The 23122-nt window shown below is 40.5% G+C and overlaps 1 protein-coding gene across 1 annotated transcript in view; it reads right to left on the bottom strand.

Moving 5' to 3' along the window:
• Positions 1 to 23122, bottom strand: part of RELN (reelin) — a 309109-nt gene that overhangs the window by 52463 nt on the left and 233524 nt on the right. The window contains exons 26-37 of the mRNA XM_009289098.2: positions 21219 to 21424; positions 19323 to 19494; positions 18743 to 18943; positions 16385 to 16620; positions 14163 to 14320; positions 13053 to 13260; positions 7393 to 7469; positions 5704 to 5862; positions 3537 to 3725; positions 3037 to 3310; positions 1446 to 1586; positions 1173 to 1350 (exon numbers count right to left, since the gene is read on the bottom strand). Coding sequence (XP_009287373.1) covers positions 1173 to 1350; positions 1446 to 1586; positions 3037 to 3310; positions 3537 to 3725; positions 5704 to 5862; positions 7393 to 7469; positions 13053 to 13260; positions 14163 to 14320; positions 16385 to 16620; positions 18743 to 18943; positions 19323 to 19494; positions 21219 to 21424 — 2199 coding nt within the window. The remainder of the gene's footprint in view (positions 1 to 1172; positions 1351 to 1445; positions 1587 to 3036; positions 3311 to 3536; positions 3726 to 5703; positions 5863 to 7392; positions 7470 to 13052; positions 13261 to 14162; positions 14321 to 16384; positions 16621 to 18742; positions 18944 to 19322; positions 19495 to 21218; positions 21425 to 23122) is intronic.

Below are 23122 nucleotides of genomic sequence, written 5' to 3'. Positions count from 1 at the left end.
GCACTGCAGCTGACCTACTTGGACATTGAGTCCAAGCTAGCATACCTACTTTTTTGGCAAATTGTATAGTAGCCAAGCACCCTAATTTCCAGGCAGGAAGACTCCTCTCTAGGAGCTTTTTCCTGTGCCTCAAAAAATATTTTGTACAACTGTTCTCTTCTGGGGCAACCTCTTGACTTAGAGCAATATGGAAAGGACGCAGACAGGAAACCTCACAGTGACCCCTCAGGTCCTGTCCATCTCTACAGGTGAGCTCAATGTTGTGTGGATCCTGGGGCCAGAGCCAGTCCCTGTTCTGCAGAGATCTGGCAAACTCCACCTCACAGAGCTTCCGTCTTTCTCAGACCCATTCCCCTAGGGGAACAATCTGCAGGAACAACCAATCCAAATTTTAGACAATTCATATCCTGTGATTTGTAATTTAGATGATTTAAAGAGGTTGAACTGGAGTCAAGGTTTTGCAAAGAAATATTTCTAAAGAATTCATTTCTACACCCAAAGTTATTAAACTTTGCTTTTTCAGGGCACCTGAACCCACAGTGTCAATTGAAGACTCATGTGTGAGCCTAAAATTTATGTGTTTATGTGAACAAAAGTCTTTCTATTTATGTGTTTTGTTGAAGAACTGAGAAGTTCAGAAAATATGATATTTCCTGGCCTTTTTTAACATGTAATTAACAAAAAATTCCTTAAAGAGCTAGAAAACTTCAAAATGATAGAATTAAGTAAAACACAGGCTAACTACATAAACATTGATTACATAGACTACAGTGCTGACTAATCTGTATTATTCAAAATACTCAAAAGCCAATCAGGGGATTTCAAGACACAAACCCCATTGATTGTAATGTGTACCGAATTTCCAAATCACTCGCTTGGCCTCAAGAATCTCAGCCGCAGAGTTTCATTCTTTTCCTTTGGTGGTTAAGGAGGAATTTATACCACAAATGAAAGTAATAGCCAACAAACAGACGAAACGCATTTGTTCATAAAAAACAACTGTGACAAACATGGTGCATATTTAGGGCAGGAAAAGGCAAGAAATATGAAAATGTCAAACTCTAGCCTAAAGACTTTGACATAAACATATGGGGGGAAACAACAAAAAAATTACTTTCTGTTTTTAACTCTACTGGTTTTTATTCATTTTTTCAATGTAAGTAACCTCTGACCCCTTTAAAAATGAGAGCTGTTCCAGACTTGATGGTGTCACCATTCAGGTTTCCCCTCTCAGCACCGTAGACCTCAGGCCAAAGGTCTGGATGCAAGTTACCATTGAAATCATCCTTCAGGACAGACGGCAGAGGAATGACAGGGACACAGTACGGACCACCAAAGCCTCTGTCACACCTAGCAACAAATTGGGAGGAAAAGGTGTTATCCATCTGGCCTAGATAAAACACAACATCCTTTCTATGAAGCAGGTTAAGCAGGTTGCTACTTACACACAACGACCTGCATCACAGATGCCGTGGCCTGAGCACATCCAGGGGCACCCTGTAGCCAGGACCACATTATCAATAGCCCAAGAATCAACACCAGAGGCATAGTTGTACTGAATCCATCTGAACCGTGTTCTGGGAGAGCTAGAAAAAACAGAGTGAATGTATTTCAGGCTTCAAAATGTCTGCTCCACAAAGTGCTAAATAGTAAAGAAAATCCCATAGACTTCAGGACAACAAAAGCATATTAATAAGCACGACTCTGTATTTGGAAAAGACTCATATTCCAGTTGAAACTGGAAGTTTCAATTTCTCAGGTTAGTTTTCAGGCAAAATTCCAGCAGACTCTAAAGGAAGATGCCCAAAGTGAAAACCTAGAAAGTCGACATTACTGTGACTCTCGCGGGTCAACAAAGTGGTTGAGCAGGAAATATTAGCTACATTAGCATTCAACAGCTCCACGTGTTGCTAGCAGAGTTAAAACAATATAATTGCTTCAGTAAACTAAGAAGTAATGAAAGTTCATTTATACTAAGTGTTGTGTAAAGAAAAACAATGATTACATATGTTAGTGTATATATATGTATAACAATGTATGACTATATATGTACAAACATGGACATGCATACACACTGCTGTAATTGCTGACTGCCTTGTTATCCTCAGATGAGGAAAGTATTTTGGAAAAAAAATCTGTCAAGATGCAATGGGTTAGATGATCTTGGATTTGTTCAGGCAGGAAATGTGCTGTGGAGCTGATCCTGGAACAACACAGAGAATTGCCCTCTGACACTGACAGGATCAGGATATCATTATATTTGTGAAGAAGATTCTTTGGAAGAAGATGCATGGTCCTCTGGAGCGAACTATGGAATTAGAAACCAAGATGTGAACCCCAGTCCCAGTTCATTTACTGTGTGTCCATTTTTACCACCCTATTTTCTGGGTGATGAAATTCACAGAGGTAATGTGTAGGGTGCTTTGATGAATTACAGAACTATTCAGAATAATGGTAAGCGTTATCATTGGCATCTGTTATTTCTAAACTAGAGCATAGTTTTATTCAGAGAGATGGATGCCAGCGTATCTGCCACATCCATTTACAACCATGTGATATCACTAGGAGGCAGGCAGAGCTCTCCTCCCGGTCAAATGAGTGGAGGCGACACATCCAGTAACATGCGTTTTGACTTGCTGAATGTCATAATTAACATGTCTAAATCTTGGATGACAAATGACATTATAAGTTATGTGCAATGACAGAAAATACTTTTACATGAAAAGATGGGCGAGTGCATTAATTATTGCTTTTTATTGGGTAAATGTTAGAAAAGGTTGGTTTAGCATTCCTGTTCTTGCTGTCATAGATTATAGGCAAGACTTAAGAATTCACTCATCCAAAGTTGTTACTTCCTTCAGTTTCTGCAGTTCATATTATATCTGATGAAATATTTTGAAGTGAAATTTAAAATTCTGATGGCGTGACAACAGACATTTAATAATTTAGAAGACGTGCAGAAAATTCCCGAGCTGGGGGATGTTTGCTCAAATTAGATCAGCAAAATCTATATCAAGCCAGAAGAGCAGTGCTCACTTGGTTGAGGGTGGGAGGTAGACTGTAATTCTCTTCCAGTTTTGGAATCTTTCTGAAGTGTAGATGGAGCTCTCGGTGTAGTGCTGACAGCCGATGGTTGGAGGGACGCACTCTTCTGTCACCAGGTGCCAGTCTCTCCCATTGTTTAAAGAATACTGCAGGTGAATGCTATGGGAATTGCTGTATGGCTTGCTGCAACCCATGCTCAGCTCAAATTGCAAGAAAGTGGAGGCTGATACATGGAAGTCCCAAGTCTCGGCATAACGAGGTTTTCCTAAGAAAAGAGAGAAAAACAACGAAAAAAAGTATACCTTATGCATATGCTTTCAGTACTGTCACTCAAATTTGTTATCTGTATTTTCACCTTTTTTTAGCCTTCTCTTCCCTGCAGATTACTATATACTTGAATTTGTATATACCTCCCATCTTGTAAAAACATGACCCATAAATAATTTATAAAATAGGTGCATACAAATGTAGCAATGTTTGGTGACACATACCGATGTTTTCACTAAACATCAGAGCTGTATCCATAGACAGGCAGTCAATGTCTTCTTGACCTCCTTGTATTCTGTACCAGCTTGCTTGTAAATCCACAGTTCCATCAAATTTATCCTGGAAGCCAGTCTGAGAGCTGTCATTCATCCCTATAAGGACATCGTCCAAAGCCCACTGAGCTGAATGCTTCCCTATAAAAAGCAGAACGTGCAGGTTAGTGGAGTCCCCGTTAGTTAGTTTTTATGCCCGTATCCTGTGTTCATCCAGTGAGCAGTGCGCAGTCATGTAGACTGAGCACTGTTAAACAAGACTAAAACATTGCTCAAGGACGAACCTGGACTCTAGAGTATGTTTCTATTTCAGATAAATACAGGTATTTCCCTCTTAATTTCTCAAGCTTCAGTGCCTTTGTTATCATACGCTCTCCCTGTATTTGAATGAGACACTCCCTGAGCCCCTAGATTGGGGATTTTCATTTTATCGGTCACAACCTTCCTGCCATTCCCCACACTAAATCAGAAAGCCCTTTGTCTAGTTCCCAAAGTACCTTTTGTATGGAAGAGGATAGTACACAAAGGAAAATGCTGAAGGCTCTTGATACAGATGGTATTCACAGAAGTGCTCTTCACCTTATCCTTCCTGGAAACCTCTCTTCTCTTGCTCTCCAGCCTACAGGCATCTCAGTTCACCATCATCTCCAGACCATTCCTCCAGCCCTTCATTTCAATTCACCTTTCTACTGGCATGCTGAAAATGTCATCTTACTGTACAATCGCTGCCCTCACAGAAGGAAAGTCTTGACAATAAATTGTGAGCTCATAGCGATGTGCCAGGATTTTTGTCTTGCCACTATGAGGAACATGGGTCATGGCTGATAGGGCAACTCTGCACTCAGTTATGGCAGACAGAGGACAATCTATGAAGGAGTTAATATCTGTAATGAGGAGTGGTTGTCACCTATGGATGCTGGTATGGAAGATGGTATTTCAACCTCCAGTCATAAAATCTCCCTCTTACTGGGAGCCACAGGACTGCCATCAGGTGGTCTTAGAGTGACCACTCTCAGCAGGGACAGATGTCATCTAGGTGCCCCCAGAGCAAGCGACCACGGGCAGGACACAGGGAGGTAGCAACAGGTCTGACATTGCACCACTCACCAGTGGAAACGATCGTGGCAGAAGATCGTGCACCAGTTGCTGCTCAGCATTTTTCCCATATGAACTGGCTTCTTAACTAAATCACATTGCTCTTGCCTTGTCTACTCTCTTGCCTAGTGAGGACAATTAACTCCAGCACATACATTGTAAGAAAATGTACGAATAAAAAACCACCATCAAATTGATAAATGATATCCAAGAAGCTGCATACCGTAATTACCTGAATGTAAGCTGTGTGCTTTTCTCCCCAGGGAATTGCTGTTAAAATGTACTTTGCTATATTTCTGAATATCACCTTATATTTCCTGCAGGGATCCAGGAGCTGCTGCCTTGCACAAAGGTGAGACACTTCATCAGGACACTTTTAATAGTGGTAACGTGCTCCCGCGCAAGGTGGGAGCTCTCTCAGTGGCGGTAGGTATCAGTCAGCACCAGGGTTTTACTTTCAGCTGAGGATGTGGGAAGTGGCTGAGTGGGCTTTGGAGGTGCAGCAGAAGGCAGGGGAGCAGGGCGCTGGGACACCAGAAATGGCAGAGGATGGGGGTCCTGTTTTGGAGTGTGGAGATATTAAAGTACTGAGATGGGAGCCACTAGGTAGGCAGATTCAAGGCCAAGTTATGCCTCCTCTTCCAAAACAGAGAAAAAGTGAGATAAAATGTGTAAGCCATTTTGCATCCCAGGTCACTCTACACTCAGGTAAATCCTCCAATCTTATTTAGGCTTTTCTGTGTAATATTCTTTTCCCCTCCCTTCTGTTATCTCTCAGCATCTTTGGTTCAAACTTAGCTCTTAAACAATTTTACTCTTAAGCCCACTATTCTGCTTGGTGCTATAAAAGAAAATCACATCTGCAGTGTGACTGAGGAAAGCCTAAATATGCTCTTACAGCACCCAAACAGTTCACCGTATTTTTGGTAAGCTGAGGTTTCTGCAGAACGTGTCCATACTGAGAAACATTGACATGTGGGTTGTGTAAAACTGCTTAATGAATTTTTAGGATGGTGTTGCTTACCATGTTGTGGCTGCCACCAGCGGAAAGCGGTGGCGGGGGTTTTGGCCTCCCGAGGCAGGTCTATTGAAACAACCTGGGGTTCCAGGTACGACATGAAGTCCAGCTCTCGCAGCAAATGCCAGGTGATCCCGTTATCATTTGTGTATTGAACGACAAGCCCTGTATTTAAAATTAAGAAAAGCAGTTAGTCTGACTGTATAGAGCAAAGGGGGGGCAGCTCTTCAGCCTGTACTCAGGAGCTGCCAACCCCCGTCCGGTGCACGCCGCTTTTGGCATCTCCCCTACCCTTTTGGCATCTCCTGGTCCAGGAGCATGTGGACAAAGTCCTACCACAAATGTGACGTGGGCTTACCAGCTGCCACACGTTATCTTGCTTGTCTTCACCAAACTCAAAGGATCAAATCTTTTACAACCGCAGTGAAATTAATGATTGTACCACAGAAACCATAGGAATAATGTGATTTTCTTAATATAGTCAATATTTATTTCATATTGGATATCCTTGCAGTTTGTGTGGGACACTAAGTTGTAATTCTGATAGCTGGGCTCCCAATATGGGTAGTTCACAATGCTCATGCTACCTATGCGAGCTCCCAGCATCCTTAAAAGTTAATTATAGTAATATTTAGATAATTTAAAATAGTCTTCATATCTTACAAACAGTATGGCAAACACTAGGACATAGCACAATTGTGAAGTCACTTATGAGCTCATCACAGGGGATAATAGAAGAAAGAAGCACTTCTTATGTGTATTTCTTCTCTTAAAACTCTTTTATGCTGGAGTACGTTCAAAGATAATGGATTTTCTTGTGTCTTATACTGGTGCAAATGTGAGGACAATCAAACCCTTGGTGTAATCTGTGCTGAAAGATGACAGTTCTGAGTCAGTATCAATGTAAATGCCATGTGTCAGGAAACAGTCCACTGATGTTAAATGATTTATACTGAGAGGAAAATGAGGTTTTCTCATTTACCAGATGTCAGTGATCTGTCTTCATGTAACTAGACCACTTTACATGGGGATTCTGCTCCCAACACTCTGCCGATCCTTCCCAGACAAATATCAGCCTCCTGCCCCAATAACTCTAAGCATGTGGGTAAAATAAGAGACAGCTGGGAGAGATGAATTTCTTTAGACTAAATATATTTTCAGCTGCAGCTTTATAATTTTGCATTTCAGGTAAATCATGTATGAGCTTGGGTTGGAAGGCAATCTTTAGTGAGACCCACCGGTGCAGTTGAGAAGCTGAACAAGTTTTCAGGCACACAACTCTACTTCAGGTCAGAAATGGAGGTTGCCCACTTTATCGTGAACTTGAATTTTATTCCTTTTATTTCAGACCTGAAGAAAGCCCTCTGTACTTGTAAATTTACCTGCTTTCCAACACTATCAAGTACTCTAATAAAAGCTATTACACCTCTTCTTGTAAATGTTGTTTTAAGCCATCAGAGCGCCAACAAATTTACTCCTATTGATAGGTCACCATTAGGTTTGGTGGAAATAATTTTAAATACAAATGTGGAACAAAAGTAAATAGTTTTCTGCACCATTTATAAAAACTGAAGAGGTAATGGATTTATGTTAAAAATAAAAAAATCTTTTTGATTTTGCAAAGGCAGTAAAAGGCAAAAACACTGTAGAAGACCCAAAATACAAAAAGCTTATTATAAGGAAAAGAAGCTTTACCTTCATTCCTGGCTCTTGGTCTGTTGCAGGAGTTACCAATAGCCTTGCTTGCAATTTGTACATAAAATTGAACTAGCCTGTTAAAAAAATCAGGGTAGAAGAGAAGTGAAATTATCTTCTGATAGCGCAAGATCAGTCAGGATAACTCTCCTTCCTTAACTAATGTGGCATTTTCAGTTAGGTCATTATTCCAGGCTTATTGATGAGGTGATGTTCCCAGTGAAGTCAAGCATTGCCATAGTAAACAGTGGAGGACCCAAGACAGAAAAAGGTGGTGTGGTTTATTGATCCTGTGCCTAATAAATGTATTGTTGGACTGAGTAGCAGATTTTAGCAGTTCCTTCTTTCACACAAAGATGGAAAAACTCCAAAGCAGGCAAATGTGCTCCTTACATCAGATCTGACCTTGGCCTCTGGTAATTGGTTTAAGCTTTAAAGTACAATATTAGAGTTTTAATAAAATTATTAAATCCTCACTAAACCACCAATCCCTTTTTGGTCCTCAAATTCTTGATGTAAACAATTTTCAGTGAAAAGAGTTCATGGGACATTTTGTGAAGTAGAGCCTTTGATTTTGAACCTGTACATTTTGATTTCATTGAATATCCTCTTGTTCTCACGTCATGAGATGGGGGAAAAAAAATGTTCCTGATCTGCCTTTCTTGCAACCTTCCTTGTAGTCAGTGCTTTTATCACTTCCCTGCCTTCTCCTCCTCCTTTCTATGGTAAACCATGGCAACCTTTTCATCTGTCTCTCTGCATGAAAGTTTTTTCATGTCCTTGATTTTTCCCATGACCATTTTCTGCAACCCTTCTAAAGCCTCAACATCCCTTTGAGACAGTGTCGCTGGTTTTATTGACAGAACTTTGGCTAAGCCTGTAACATTCCTATCTAGCTATATTTGAATTAATAATTATCCCATCCTTGTGCTCCAAAATATTGTCAATTTTTTTCCCAATCTACAGTGATGCCCTGGTACCCTTGCTGAACTGATATTTTTAATTGTGACTTTGTGGTATCAGAGTAGTTTACATTTCCTCTTAGATGTGTACTATTGTGCTATATAACAGCAATTTGTTTCAATTAATGTCCTGCTGCTTACTCATCAAATTTCATTGCATGTCTCTGACATCTGTCTCAGTCTTGTCATAACTAATGTAAAGACCTTTGAGATGACTGAGAATGCCATTGCCCCCTCATCTACACCTTCTTCACAGGTTGTCTGCATTGCACACCCAAAACAGCGCCTGAACAGAGCAGGAAACCTGGACTCACCCCCACACTGAGCTTTTGCATGCTAAAAGTTGGCGATGCCATTCTCCTTCTTGTTTCCTAGCCAGTTTTTGACTTAGGATGGTGCCTGCCTGTTGTGTTATAACTATTGGAGTACTCACTGATGTGATGTTTTTGGGAAGCAACTGCTTGTCCCTTGTGCTGGGGGTGTCCTCAGGGACCAACATAGGGAGAGATGGGATCATTGCCAAGCAGAGGTTTTGGAGGAAAAAAGAATACAAATCTAAAGGAAACCAGGCTTCATTAATTCTATTGCTTGTAGATAACTTCTTTATTTTAAATATGTATTTTCGAGGTGAATTTGTGTCTCTGTGTGAAGAAACAAGGCTTGATTTGTCACTCAAATAACTCCCCACAAGGATAACTCTTTTCACTTTAGGGGATTTGGTCCTAATTTGTAGTGACATCAGTAACATCACAGACAAGCCACAGGACTACAGCCAGAGCCAGTACGACGTAGATAGGACTCCAATTTCCCTCACCCACCACTACATACACAATATCACGATCATCTTCCGATTCTAAAACCAACCGCACTCCAGTTCTGTTATTGAAATTGGTATCTCCTATCTGAGGTGTTTTGTATATCCATAGGGACTGGGAAAAGCCAGAAGAACTCATCAGTCTCATTCATAATATAACCCCAAAGATAGCTCAAGAACAGACGGGCTGACAGTATTACGCAATTTAGTAAGTCCTATTGTTTGCTGCAGCTCTGTTGTCTGAGACAGTATGCAGGCAATAAAGCACTAGACAGTGGTCTCAGAGGTGAAAAGATTTACAGTTCCATCATGAAATTCTTTTTTATGCTTGCCAAATGTAAGGATTGGTAAAAAGCAGAAAGAAAAGACAAAAAAAGCCCCTTTCTGCAGAAGGGTGAATCAGCCCATCTGATCCGTAAACGTTTGACCCAGAACAGCTCTCTGGGATGGTTGTGCAGTCATTAGCAATGGAGTCTGTAATGCAGACAGGAGCCAAGTCAGCTAACAAGCCAGATGTCACCGCTTGGAAAAAATATATATATTCTGTGACTTTTATCTAGCTGCTAGGTAGGCACTGTTTGCAAATTCTCTCGCTGAACAGATAGTGAAGAGCATCATAAGGGACAGGCCATCAAAGTGGGAGGCAGTAGCTCATCAGTAACCAAGATGCATCCAGGTATCGTATTGTCAGTCAGGAGGATGGAAATACTGCTGGTGAAATTGTGCCTTTGGAGCACTGGGCCATACAAAAAGGAAGGGATGGAGAGACTCCAGGGGGTTTCTGAAGTGTAGGGCAAAAAATGGTCTGCGTGAAATGAATTTTGACACTTACAGCTCTCTTTAGTGCTAGGGGACATTCTCCTAATGTCTGTGAAAAAAGTGTAGTCAATCATATAAAGGAATAAGGAGATGATAGGACAAACAAAGCTAAGACTATGATAGCACTTAATGTATATGCTAAACATCGAGTGCTTGTTTACAATCATTGGCTTCAGGGAGCAAGCTTTAGTTGTAAATGCTCTGAGCATGAGGCCTGAGTTTGGTGGTGCCCTGTTGGACTGCTTCCCTGAGCAGCACCACACACCTCGGGCTGGCAAATCTCAACCCCTTTGGAGCAGAACGGACTGGGAGCACCGAGCCCCCATGGACCCTGCTCCTCTGGGAAGAAAAGGGTGAGGAGGAGAAGGGTCTTTGTACTTCTTACAGAAAAGAACAAAAATTCTTCACATTCCTTACATAAAATTTATGCTTTACGTACAAAAAGCTGTAACTGAAGCAAGATGATAGGCAATATGCATAGGTAGATCTGCAGGAATTCAGACTGAAAATAAAACTTCAATATCTTGCAAATTTTTTCAGTTTTTTGCTCTTCCATGCCTGATTTAATGAAACAAGATCTTGAAAGGTCTGGGAAAACACTATTAACCTGAAAAATAAGAAGCTTAAAAATCTATTGCAGGAGTTTCAGCTTCCTATTCACAACCCTCAATCCACATCTCTAACGGTATGTCTTTCAAGGCATATTTTTCTGCTGTTTACTCAGTCGCCAACCCCCCCCAACCAAAGAACCCATGCACAAATAAAAGATAACTGTGCTAAGATGACCGCTAATAAGATAGCCAAATTCTATGCAAAACATTACTGAATGCAAAATGTAATACCAAAATGGGAAAAAGTGCTTCCCTCTAATCTCCTCTTTCAAGTGACATTAGTTTTAGCTCCCATAACGGAAAAAATTTCAAGGCTGAGGAATTATTTTCTTTTTAGGGCATGGGTCTTTCAGTTAACCCTTCACACTCTCACAAACTTCGTTTGCCTCTGCTTCTAGGAAAAAAGACCCAGTTAATGTTACAGATGGTCTCAAACATTAAAGTGGGATGCACCTGTTCTAAGCAAGGCGTCTGAAGGCTGGATGTCTAAGTTTTACATGATCAACTCAGATTCCCTTATAATTAATGACAAAAACCCATGCTTCCAGAAGACAAAGCACTGGCCTTAGCTAACCCTTTTTTAGGATGAGTTGCATTGCCCTTTTGAAGTAGCTATTTCTTTCCTTTGACCATAAAAGCAGCCTGGGATAATTGCTGTAATCTAATGAGTCCATGTTCTGGTCAAGCTGCATGAGAAGAATCCTACCCTTGAGCAGATGTGTGGCTGAAGAAACTGAAAAATCCATGTTAGTCCCATTTGTGTTTGAGGTGACCGGTGCTTTTGTTCTGTCTAGCAAACAGCCCAGGGATGTGGCGTCAAACTTGACTTGTTCAAGGAAGTTAAACTGCTCACTGTGATGCTTATAAAAAAAATCAATGCTGGTTTATTTTGACAAAATGATCAGTCACAGCAGGAGAGCAGCTCACACGGTGAGCACCTGCTCAGAAGAGGGGTCTTAGTTGCTCTTATCAGGTGTCCCTCTGGCCATTTATGTTCTTGGGGCAGTTTTGAGACATCAAATGACCATGTTCTCATGCAAAGCAGAAGTAGCGATAGACTGAAAAAGTCAAGAAAGAGCATTGCTCACCATTTTAAAACTTCTTTTGACTTTTTAAATTGTTCAAACTCTATAAAAATGGAAAACTATAAATATGTATATCTGGCATTAAAAGTGGTTTCAAAGTAATCTTAAAGCTAAAGAAAATCTTTTTCTTTTATAAAAAGATTTCTCCAGGAAAGAAGGAAGAATTTAAAAATACCATTTGAACATAGACTTCTTGATGATGTCGTTACTTCCAATATTACACTTCACAGGATTAATAACATGAGATTTAAAAAGATGGCAGAACAGAAAAGAAGTGCTCAGACCTTCCCAGAGTTCCAGTGTAAACATGTACTTGCCCAAAGCATATTTGTCAAACAATTAGTTAATTTAATTATTAAGTAATTTACATAATTATATAAATAATTCATATATTTGTCAGAGGAGAATTTGTCAGACACGCAGGGGACAGAGGCAAGGCAGGTGGTACTGTGCTGCTCAGTGCCGGGGAGCAGCTAAGGATGTCCCAAAACCCGCAGCACCCGTACTGCCCTAAGGAGCACCACTTGTCTGAGCTGGAGAGCCGTAGCAGTAACTTGTGGCCAATCTTTGCTGAATGATCCCACAAATTAAATAATGCAGTAAATCATGGCATTTCTTACTCTTGGAGCAGTATTTGTCAGGAGAAATATCTTTTATTAAGCTAACTGATAAAATTGTAGGGTGGGCAAGGTTTCAGGTGCGAGATCCCTCATGAGACTGGACAAAGCAGCAGCAAACTCCAGGCTAAGTAATGGTTAGAACTAACAGGCCTTTGTTTATCCTAATTACATTAATCAATAAGACAATTTGAGAGATAATTGCTGCCAGCGGAGCAGGACTCAGTGGTAGCGGGGAGAGAGGTGAAGGCTTGTTAGCCTCTTGACTACACAGAAACAATTCACATTCCGGTTTTTTTGCACTTCTGACAAGTGGACTAATTCACAACATCTGGCAAGTAAACAACAGCTCATTGCTATGCCATCGGCGTGCCTGCCATTCAGCGCAGTCCGGGGAAAGGAAGTTTTTCTGTCCAGCTATGGGCAGAATCTTAGGTTTTGTGCAGTCTCAAGACCACATCTTCTGCCTGTCCATCTAGAATACAATGCAAACCATCTTCTCAGAAGGATAAACACTTCATATTTTCTATGCTGCTATTCCATTCCATTTCTAACATAAGTTTTCCCTCTCAAGAAAAGGAGGTAGTACACCAGAATGAACAAAAAAGTAATTTCTCTGGCTTTAAAATTTCTTATACAAGTTGCAATTACCAGAAAAACTTTTCACACCTTCTCACATCTACGCTTGTAATAGCAGAGAGGAGACAACATGAATACACAGACAATTGTGAGAAGCAGCACTGAGGATTGACCTGATATTTGTGGTGTCCAGGGGAACAGTCCTCGCCTCCCTTTTGCCAGGTCCATTGAAGTACAGAGATTTTCCGTCGCTGAGCACGCCACAGCCTGTCCCAACCTGACCTCCTGTTATCTTGTACCAGAGAGGGCTTAGCTTCCTCTCGAACCTGTCGAACATCTCGCTGTGATTGGGCACATTAGACACACAGGTTCCATGTGATGCTTCAAGAAAAAAAAATATATGGGAGATGCTTTGGTGAAACTGTGCTGAACAGAGTACAGGTCAGATACAGTACATTGGCAGACGGTTCTGTTGCATCCGCACATAAGAAAGTACCGGGCTTTTCTATGAAAATGCCCTGACTACAGGATTGTACCTTTTCAAACCCTCTTTATAAATGTTCATAGGCAGAATAAGCCTTCTTCCTCTAAACTTCAAGATGGCTTATTTCACTAGGTGAAAAACAGCCACACTTTATGTTTATAAGGCATTTTAGGTAAACAGAAAAATATTAACCTTTTATTTCATTTTAAACAAATTGAACAAAAGATGTTAGCTTATTGTTTTGTTGGTATAGAGGGTTGAAAGAGTGCAGCGTGCAACTGGTTGAGTCAATCACTGTTTTTTTGCATTGGGTTTGGTGCTTTTTTTTTTGTGTTTCAGCATAAAAGCCCCTGAAACCACAAGTGAGCAGAATTTTCCACAGAAGGGCCTGTCGGAACATATGTTCCCTCCTGGTCCCATGCCATCTGATGACCAGGGGACTCAAAACCAGCAGCAATTCTTTTGAAGACGATCCAAAGGCTTTTAAGCAGACTTTTTAGTTTATAATATTTTATTTTGTTTTCTCTTCTATCACTAGTCCCTTCCCCATTCATACAGATGGTGATGTTCAAAGATTGCGGTTGCCAGAAACATCACCGGTGTCAGCTGCCTTCAGCTGCTCTGTTTTGCCTGTGCTGAATTTTATTTAACAAAATGAAAAGATTCTTGCTGGCAGCCCATGAAATTTATGTCATCATATATTTTTCCAGAATATGGGAGAGGAAAAACAAGATGCTAGATTTACAGCTTTAACTCAGCCAATGCTTACTGTAATCCCACCTAAAAAATGTTGTCTTACCTGTGTAGCCCAAGTCACAGAAGCAGACCCCCGAGACGCAGTCCCCATGACCGTTGCAGTAGTTGGGGCAAGGCTCAGAAATGTAAACGCCATCTAAGCCGAAAGGAGGCACGCTCTTGTGGGAGCTGCTCTCCTGGATCCAGCGGAATCGAGTCTTACTGTAGAGAAACAACGACGAAAGGCGCAATATTACTATTCTCAGCTTCAATACCTACTGCATACTTCATGTGCTCTTTGTTTAAGATTAAAAGGAGCTTTTCCTAAATTAGCTGTTTGCAAATAAGATGCAAATGGATGCCTAGAAAATATTTCTGACATCCTACAGTTTGTGCAATTCCACTTACGGATATTTTTTCCAGATTTTTTTTTTTAATGTATTTTGACTTCTCTGGCCTGTATCCACCAGTGTGATGCAAAGAACAGATACATGGTTTTATCAACAAGAGTGAGTGGTTAGATGTGACTCTGCAGATGTCTTTCACTACTCAGTTCAACCCAAAATGGTAATTACATTTTAAAATCCCAGAACTCCATTTCTTATGGTACTTATATAATGCAGTGATGCAGAGTTTATTACAGGATCGTATAATTTTGAGTAAACAACCTTCAAGTAATTTGGATACAAGAAAAATCATCCACTTCATAAAAATAATGGCAAATAACGTGTCCTACAGGACATGTGGACAGAAATACAAAGTTTTTATTCTTGGATGATAACATGAAATTCCTGGAAAACAGTGATCTAATCCTTAGCATGTATAACTGAAATTGCTCTGGGGACTTTGGTGAGCCTACACTAAGTTACTCCAGCTGACCCACAGCATAGGAAATCTGAAGAAAAAGTATTTTGGTTTTTAATTTTCAGTCTTTAACTTTTAGCCGAATCATTTTATAGGAGCTCCAGAGGGGGGAACAAATTTAAGATCTCATTGCCAATCCAATGGATTAACAAGATCCTCCTTGTAATAAACCTATTGCTTTTCTTCTGCTGTGCACTGGGATTTGGTAAGTAGGTGATCATCGTGCTAGTGCTTTGTACCAACTGATGAAACGGGATGCTCTCCAGGTAACCCATGAACCATGATTTCCAAAGTGACCCATAACACCGAGACTCTCATCGTACTCGCAATTCTTACATTTTTAATGTATTAGCATGAGCTTCTTATTCCTGATCACATTACTGAACATAATGACAAACAGATTGCTGCTATTGATTCTGCACTGCTTGTTTTGGGTAAATCAAATCAGCTGGTGTCAGATCTGTGCAATTTGGCACCTGCTTTTATTGGCTAATTACTGAAGAAAAGATAAACTTGTTACGGTACACGCTGCTATTTCAGCTCCTTGCGGCAAAGGCACCGGCTCCCCTGCTGCACAATATGCCACATACTCAAAATCTGTGCCGGGGTTTGAGGATGAGGAGCCTGCGGCAGGGTGATGGAGCTGAAACCCGGGGGCAGCACTAGAATGGCTCCCTGGGGGGAAGAGAGGCAGGAGGCAGTGGGGGCATGGCCAGGGGCCCGGGGGGATGCTGCCGGCTGTGCTGGCAGCGCTTGGTGCAGGCAGCAAATCAAACCAGGGCGGTTTACTGACAGTGTAAGACAGCGAGCGAGGCAAGCGAGAAACTTCAGCGAAATCCAAGTAAGATCGAGAGAAGCCTCCTGATTTCAAGCCTTATTTGCATCTTCCACCATCTGATGTTTTCTCATCTGTATTAACCTGATGCTGAGGTCGCGCTCGCAGAGGAGCACACCTATCATTCCTCCCTCCTTTGACTTCAGCTGTCCTGGCTGCCTTCAATGACACAGCACATTACGCAGCAACTCAAGTACCCTTCTAGGGTTTCTTTGCCTAGTGGTAACTGTAAAATTAATCCTGTTCAAATGGCTTATTTGACTCAAGTGACTCATCACTCTCTTGCTGGTGCCTCTGACCTAACTTATAGGCATAAAGACAGACAGCACCATGATGAAGAGATTGATGTCAAATTAAAATGTTCTGGGTTCCTTGTTGCTTTGTAATTTAATTTTATAGACCATTCTGACACCTTTAAAATGGAAAGCTTCTCCCTGTTTTGGAGAGCACAGTATATTTTTCCCAGATCTGCCAATTTTTAACACTGCTTTTATTCACAGCTTGCAACTTTTTCCTAATGTAGCATCAAAGAAGAGGCAGCTAATTCATGGGTACCACTGGCATCACTGGTTTACAATGTACGGTACCTGGCTGCAAGCGACCTGGGGATAACAATAGTAATTCTTGTCCAGTCCTCAAAGTCTCCTGTGTGATACACGGTCGGCTCGCTCAGCTCCCGGGAGCTTCCCTCGCATCCTTTTGTGCCTGGAGATGCAGGGTAGCAGCCCTCCTTCACAAGCGACCAGAAGAGCCCAGCGTCGTGTGAGTACTGAAGCAGAACGGGAGCAGAGCTGCTGTACTGGTTGGTGCAACCAATGTTCAGCTGCAAAAAAGCAGAGCAACAGATACGAGCGCTGTTATTGGTATTTATTTGCTGCAAACCACCTTTGACTTTTCGGTTTGGGAGGCTTAGCTCTCTGAACTCTTGCTTTGAACCCTGCTGGCAAACAGTGACTGATGCTTGGAGTCTGTTTCCTACACGTGTGTGACATTTCTCAGTAAAAATTCCCACTATCCCTTCATCGAGGTTGCTGGGTTCAGCACACTGAAATGTGCAAAGAACTTTTCAAAGGTCCTGGTGCATAGCAGGCCACAAACAGCAAACTGTGTGCAGTCACCTTCATGCCCAGGAGTGAGGAGAGCTGTATCCTCTGAGGCCCATCCCATCTGCAGTCCACTCCAATGTGCCCAGAGGATCAGCCTGACTCCCAGGTCCGCCCTGCCCTGGGCTGCGAGCCCTGACCACAGCCTAGTCATTGACCTCACAAGAATGATGTCTGGGAGCTGGCGCTGCAGTTTGAGCCCCCAGAATAGAGCAAAATTGGATGAAGTAGAAAAATGCATATTAAAATGTGAAATGCGAATGTAACCAAGACAAAAAGCAACTGCTGATTTGAAGTCTTCAGTTTCATTTTTCAAGCTATCAGAAAAATATTAGTTTTTGTTATTTTATTGCAGAAATTCTACTTGAGCTGTAGAATGTAAAATGTAAAACAAGATCATTCATGTAAAATGAAATAATTTTGACAAATTACTGTCTTTGAGTTTATCAATGCAAAATTATTCCAGTGAGCTATTTAAAATGGAAATTTCACAAACTCAGGAAAGCATTTAACCATATGTTTAAAATTAAAGTATGCAGATAGGACTAACGCATTTATGTGCAGGCCAGTTTAAAAGCTTTCCAAAAAAGAGAGGAGTACAAATTCAGGCCTTAAATAATAGACTTTATAAAGAAGAACTCACTATTCTCTGACACGTTGTTTATGTTTTGCATATTGATGTTACATTGCCAAGTGTTTCAGAGATGGAAGGTGTACGATATATTTTTAAGTATTGCTTTTCTAGACTAAACAATTTTTGAAATGCTGTTGATCATCAAACCTACAGAATGGAGACTTAGTCACTGAAGTAGAGGAAAGTGGTCAAGAGGCAAATAGCATCTTTTCCAGGCTAAATGGTATTTATATATTGAAGTATTTTTGGGTTTTAGACAAAGTATAAAACTACAAGCAATACTCACTCTGAAATTGTACTGCAATCCCTCAGTTTGTATAGCATTTCATTAGCATAACTTTTAGATGAAATGAGATTATTTTACAAATCCCATTATTTCTAACTAACTTTCCTATTTATAGAACTGTGAGAATTATATTTGAAAAGCTGCCTGTAAACATCTGATCTCTTTAATAATTCCACTTGTAAATTATTCAGTGTCTATATCCACCAATTATGTAAGGACCATGTATTTGTGGTGAGCTCATTAAAATTGCATTGCAACCAACCTCCAGAATTCACCAATGGGATTTCATTATAAACTCAATAAAATTTTGATTAGGGTTCAGAAACAAGAGCTTGTCAAAGCAAATACACTTTCTTTGGAGCCTATATTCTGATGTGTTGTCAGACCACTGAAATTTTTGTAAGCCCTTTAAAGGAGAGAATGCTAATTGGAGCCTATATTCATTGACACAATAAAAGTAAATTATATGAAAAACCCACACTGGAGTACAGAGCAGCTTGTAAGTCCTTAAATAGTTTAAAATACAAAAAATGTCCGCAAACCACATTGGAGCTTTTGTAGTCACAGAGCCCCAGATGGGATAAATCCTTCTTCCATTGACAGTGCAGTAGCATTTCCTAGTACTGACTCGGATATAACGACAGTCACTTCAACCCACTTCTGAAATGTGTTGAAGAACAACAAGCTTTAAAATTTCTCCAGAGGGGTAAAAAAGCTCTCCTGCACCAAGGTTTTGGCTAGCCTTTTAGAAAGCATCATGATATTTTATGCTGTATGAATTCATACTTGTGCTCTTCACATCTTTTAATGCAGTGGTATAATTTATCACCTTGTTTTGAACTGTGGCCCCAGAGACATCTTGCAAGTATTGACTAAGGGCAGTTTTACTGATATTCTGCAGGGATTTATGTTTAAGGAATACCTTGAACTGCAGGACATATCCAGGCTTCAGAATTAAATCTCGAGTCACTGCAAACCGGTCTCCATCTGATTTGCCAAAGAGCATGGCAGAGGGGGTGGCAGAGCAGAAACTTTCATTTTTGGTCATCCCTTCATTGGCCAACATTAACCATACGCTCAGCTGGTTCATAGGGTAATCAAATGCTGGCTTTTCATAAAAGTTCTGTTAGAAATGGAAAGAAAAACAACAAGTACTATCGCTTTGCAGTGTGACTTCAGAATAATTTCCAAAATGATCAACTTTCAAGTTTTGCAATTTGCATTTTATGTCATTTTCAAAAAATTGTAATTTCCAAAATTTCTGTCTTGACTTTTTGAGGAGATACATAATTACATCCTCTGTCACAAAGATTAGGAGCCTGATGGTTTTGTGGTAAGACCCAGGTTATTCCTACACAGAGAGACACAGCTGCAAACACTACAGCTGTTTCTTTTAATACACCCAATATTTTCAAAGAAAATTATATTCAAAGAAAAGTCTACTAACAGAGAGGATGGTTCCTGTTTCATGGGGATGCCCACAGCCTGCTCTTGCTTATTACCTGTGGTAAAGTGGGATTAACAACGGGAATGATGTGCTTCTGCTTCTCTGACAAAATGATGATGTCATCGATGGCCCACTGATCATACCCTTCCCCTGAAAACACAGGCTGCCACCAGCGAAACCTTGTGCAAGGTGTCTTGGCTGCAGCTGGCAGCTCCAGGTAGACAAACCTGAAGAACAGAAATTCAGAAGAACTTTAGGGAACACAGTTTGTAGAGAAATGGGAGAAATACCACTGAAGAGGGAAAAGAGGCAGGAAAGCCAGTATCTATCTTACATGCAGAAGTCCTCAGAAATCCTCTACGTATCTGGATACCTATTTATACACTGCATATCAAGAAGCCTTCTTTGTCCTTCTTGTCTGTGGAGAATGTAAACACTTTAAGACAATGGCTATTTTTTACTCTCTATTACTATATTGCCTAGCACAATAAGGAACTGATTTGAACTCTTCAGCTTTGAATTAAACTGTTCAGCTGATCCATGTTCAGCAAGTCTTAATGTTCTTCTGGTGCCAGCAAGTAATAGTGAAATATGCTGGCAAAATTCGTTTCTCATTCTCTTCTGCTGGTTGGTCCTATTTGTAGACAAAAGCATCCTTCTATTACAATGCCATAGATTATGTAGCAGAGTTTTCTGCTGTGGATAAAAATATTTCAGCCCTCCTATATATGGATCTTCGTAAAAGAACTTTAGGTCTTCCAGAGAGTTTGCTTTATGTTCAACTTAAGAAACACCTTACAAAAATGATGTTAAATAAAAGTTAAAGTTTCAAACCTAATCATACTTACGTTAAAAAGTATAATAATTAGTTACTTGTTCAGTCCTATTTCAGACACCTTATATATATGCATTTATGAATATATTCCTTTCTGTACTCTTTCTTTATACCACACGTTATTTTGTACCACGGACCCTGGTTCCCTTGCTGGTTAGGCAGAGAGAGGTGGAGGAATTGTTCAGGGCTCCAGGGAACCTTCTTTTCTAGAAGATTCCTAGATTTATGTGTTGGAAAATAAGGAATTAGAAAATAAGATCTGGACCACATTTGAAGCAGCAGAAAAATAAATATGCACAGCTATATTCAGTAAGGACCATCACTCTTGGTTACTCCGAGGGGCAAATGTTTTGTCTAAAAATAATGTATTGGATGGTACAGTGATGAAGGTTTCAGTATGTAGCTTCTTTGTTGGATGTGTCATGTAATTTTGACAAAGTAGAGGCTAATCAAAGTTCAATGGTTTTATACTTCCAAGTGCCTAGATCACCTTTAGAAAAGGACAGTTTTCTGAGTTACAGAAGTCCTTCTGAAAACGTTGTTCATTGCAATCCAAAATGACAAGATGGGAAGATAAAATTATTTACATATTGAAAGACATGAACTACAGGTAATAGAAATCATGTTAATACCTATGCAGACAAATGCAATTAAAATTTTAACTGACAAGCTATCTTACAGCAAATTTGAAATGCTGAACATGATTTCTTCTCCTCCTTAAATATTTCTTTAAAGGAGTTTTTGTTGTATGTGACATTAATACATGTTCATTAGATCTGAAACCAGAGTCAGAGGAAATGGCAGATTTCTACACCTCTTTTGGGCAAGTTCTGTATTTGCTTGCTAATCTTTTGCACATATTAGCATTTTAGTCACGTTTCACACAGGAGTTGAGTGATTGGAAACTTTATATTTTAAGTTTTTTTAAGGCCCACTTTCATTAGATTTTTACTTCCTAGTGACAGGAGTTTACCGTGGCAGCCTGGAAAATCTTCCATATAATGATGGCTTTTAAGCATTTTAACTTGCAATTATTATTCATGTTTTCATAAATTGAGAAATAGGTTTTTATAAAGAGCTGATGCAGTATGGATTCAATTTAGACCAAAATTATACCTGGGTTTGCTGAAGTCAGAGAAATACATTTCTGCTAGAAGCTGCCAGTTGATACCGCCGTTATTGCTGTACTGCAGCAGCACACCTTCTTCTCTGCTGTCTGGTTTATTGCATGAAGAACTGTCTCCTCCTATCTGGATGTAAAACTGGACAAAATCCACCCAAGTAGTGTCCAAATCCCAGCTTACCAACTGTCTTTTTCCAGCCTACAATACAAAAAACAGAGGGGGGAAATAATATTAAATATGACACCTTCACTATGAATAGACATATTTAAAGTCAAGCACAGATGAATATTGCACAGAAAATTGCACAGCACGGAGGACGTCAAATTTTGTGTTAACATGACTTTTTTTTGTCTTTCAGACAATGATTCTGCTTGGCCATCCTTTATGTTTTAATCACTCTGGTGTGATCCCACGAGCAGTTTTATTACATTTCAACACACAACGCAACTTCACAACACAATTTCAACACAACTATTTTGTCTCATTCCTTCAAGGTGCCAAGTACCTTTGGAAGACAAAGAGTAGACCCTGGGTATCCTGAGCCAACTGGGGCTAAGTTTTTAAGTATTCAGCTTTTTAATGATAAAGCATAAAGCAGTAAAAAGACATTTCTGATGTCTCATTTCCCCAGTCAAATCTTGCAATGTGTAGGGTTGCCCAATCATCTGAAATTATAGCCCCGATAATACCTGTTGCTTGAGTCCATCTCCTACACAAGAACAAGGGAGGGTCATTTTCTCTTCATGCCTCACTTGCGTAGGATTTGTTCCTACACAAAACTATGGTCTTTTCCTAGTAAGTGTTGTAACTCAGGAGTATCTCAACTAAAGCCTGTGGATTTGGTTTCAGGTTTGCCTGAGCATAGCTGAGAGAAAAAATAGCCTCATAAAATTCAGTGAACAGCTTTTCCAAGGATGTTTTTGAGTTCTAGCAGGAAACAGCTCTTGGACATCGACACTGCGGGTAACATGGTCACTCTGCGCATGTTGGCAAAGGAAGACAGAGCGTATTCAGCTAAAAAAAGCTTTAAGGTTTGAGTCTTTTATTGTAATTGGAATTATCCGGTTCCCCTCTTCCCCGTGTGCCCCACTGCTTGAGGCTGAGCTTGTGGGCTTGCACGTCAGCAAGCCTACAAGATGCTGATATGTGTGATATGAAGCTGCCTGAGGCACGGCAGGACACGGGGCGAGAGCAGTGTCTCTGCAGTGGTGACCCATGTGCCCCACGCCTGGCACAGCCCTGCCCTGGCACAGCGCTGTGCCACCACAAGCCACAGGTAGGGCAAAGCCAAATACGTGCAGCTGGAGAGGGGACGCAGGGATCATACGTCTGCATTCACTAAAAGTAACTGCAACCTGTCACCGCCCCCCAAGACGGAGCAGAACTGGCAACACGCCGACTGTTTTTAATTCCCTAAAAAATCATGGGTTCCTGACCAGCTCCAAGCAGAAAAGGTATCAAAAAGAAAAACCTGGGCTAAGTTATAAAACGATGCTTATGTTTTAAGTAAAATTTATGTTTTTCCCTGTCTCTCACTTGTACATCCATGATCCTCCTGACAAATTTCCAGACAAATTTAAGATAAGCAAGTGGCATGATCTAGCTGGACATAAGTACCAAGGTCTATGAGCTGAGATTTAAAATATCATCTATGTTTTTTAATAAGACGATAGATGAATTTAAATCCTGTTCCACTCATCGCCTCTTTTTCAGGGTAAACTCAGCACAGATAAATGTCTATTGCTTTCCTTCTCAGAACATTCTGCTTTGCTGACGTTACAGCCATAGCTCATTTGTAGACTCTACCAAATAGGCCACATCACACTGCTAGACTGAATGCTTGTGTTTTCAAAACTCGGTTAGCTTACATCACCAATGACAACTAAAACCTGGGAA

Source organism: Aptenodytes forsteri, unplaced genomic scaffold (assembly GCF_000699145.1).
Source record: "Aptenodytes forsteri isolate BGI_AS27 unplaced genomic scaffold, ASM69914v1 Scaffold137, whole genome shotgun sequence".
Classification (NCBI taxonomy): domain Eukaryota; kingdom Metazoa; phylum Chordata; class Aves; order Sphenisciformes; family Spheniscidae; genus Aptenodytes; species Aptenodytes forsteri.
The sequence above is the reverse complement of the archived record's forward strand: the minus strand, read 5'-3'. Positions and strand labels throughout refer to the sequence as shown.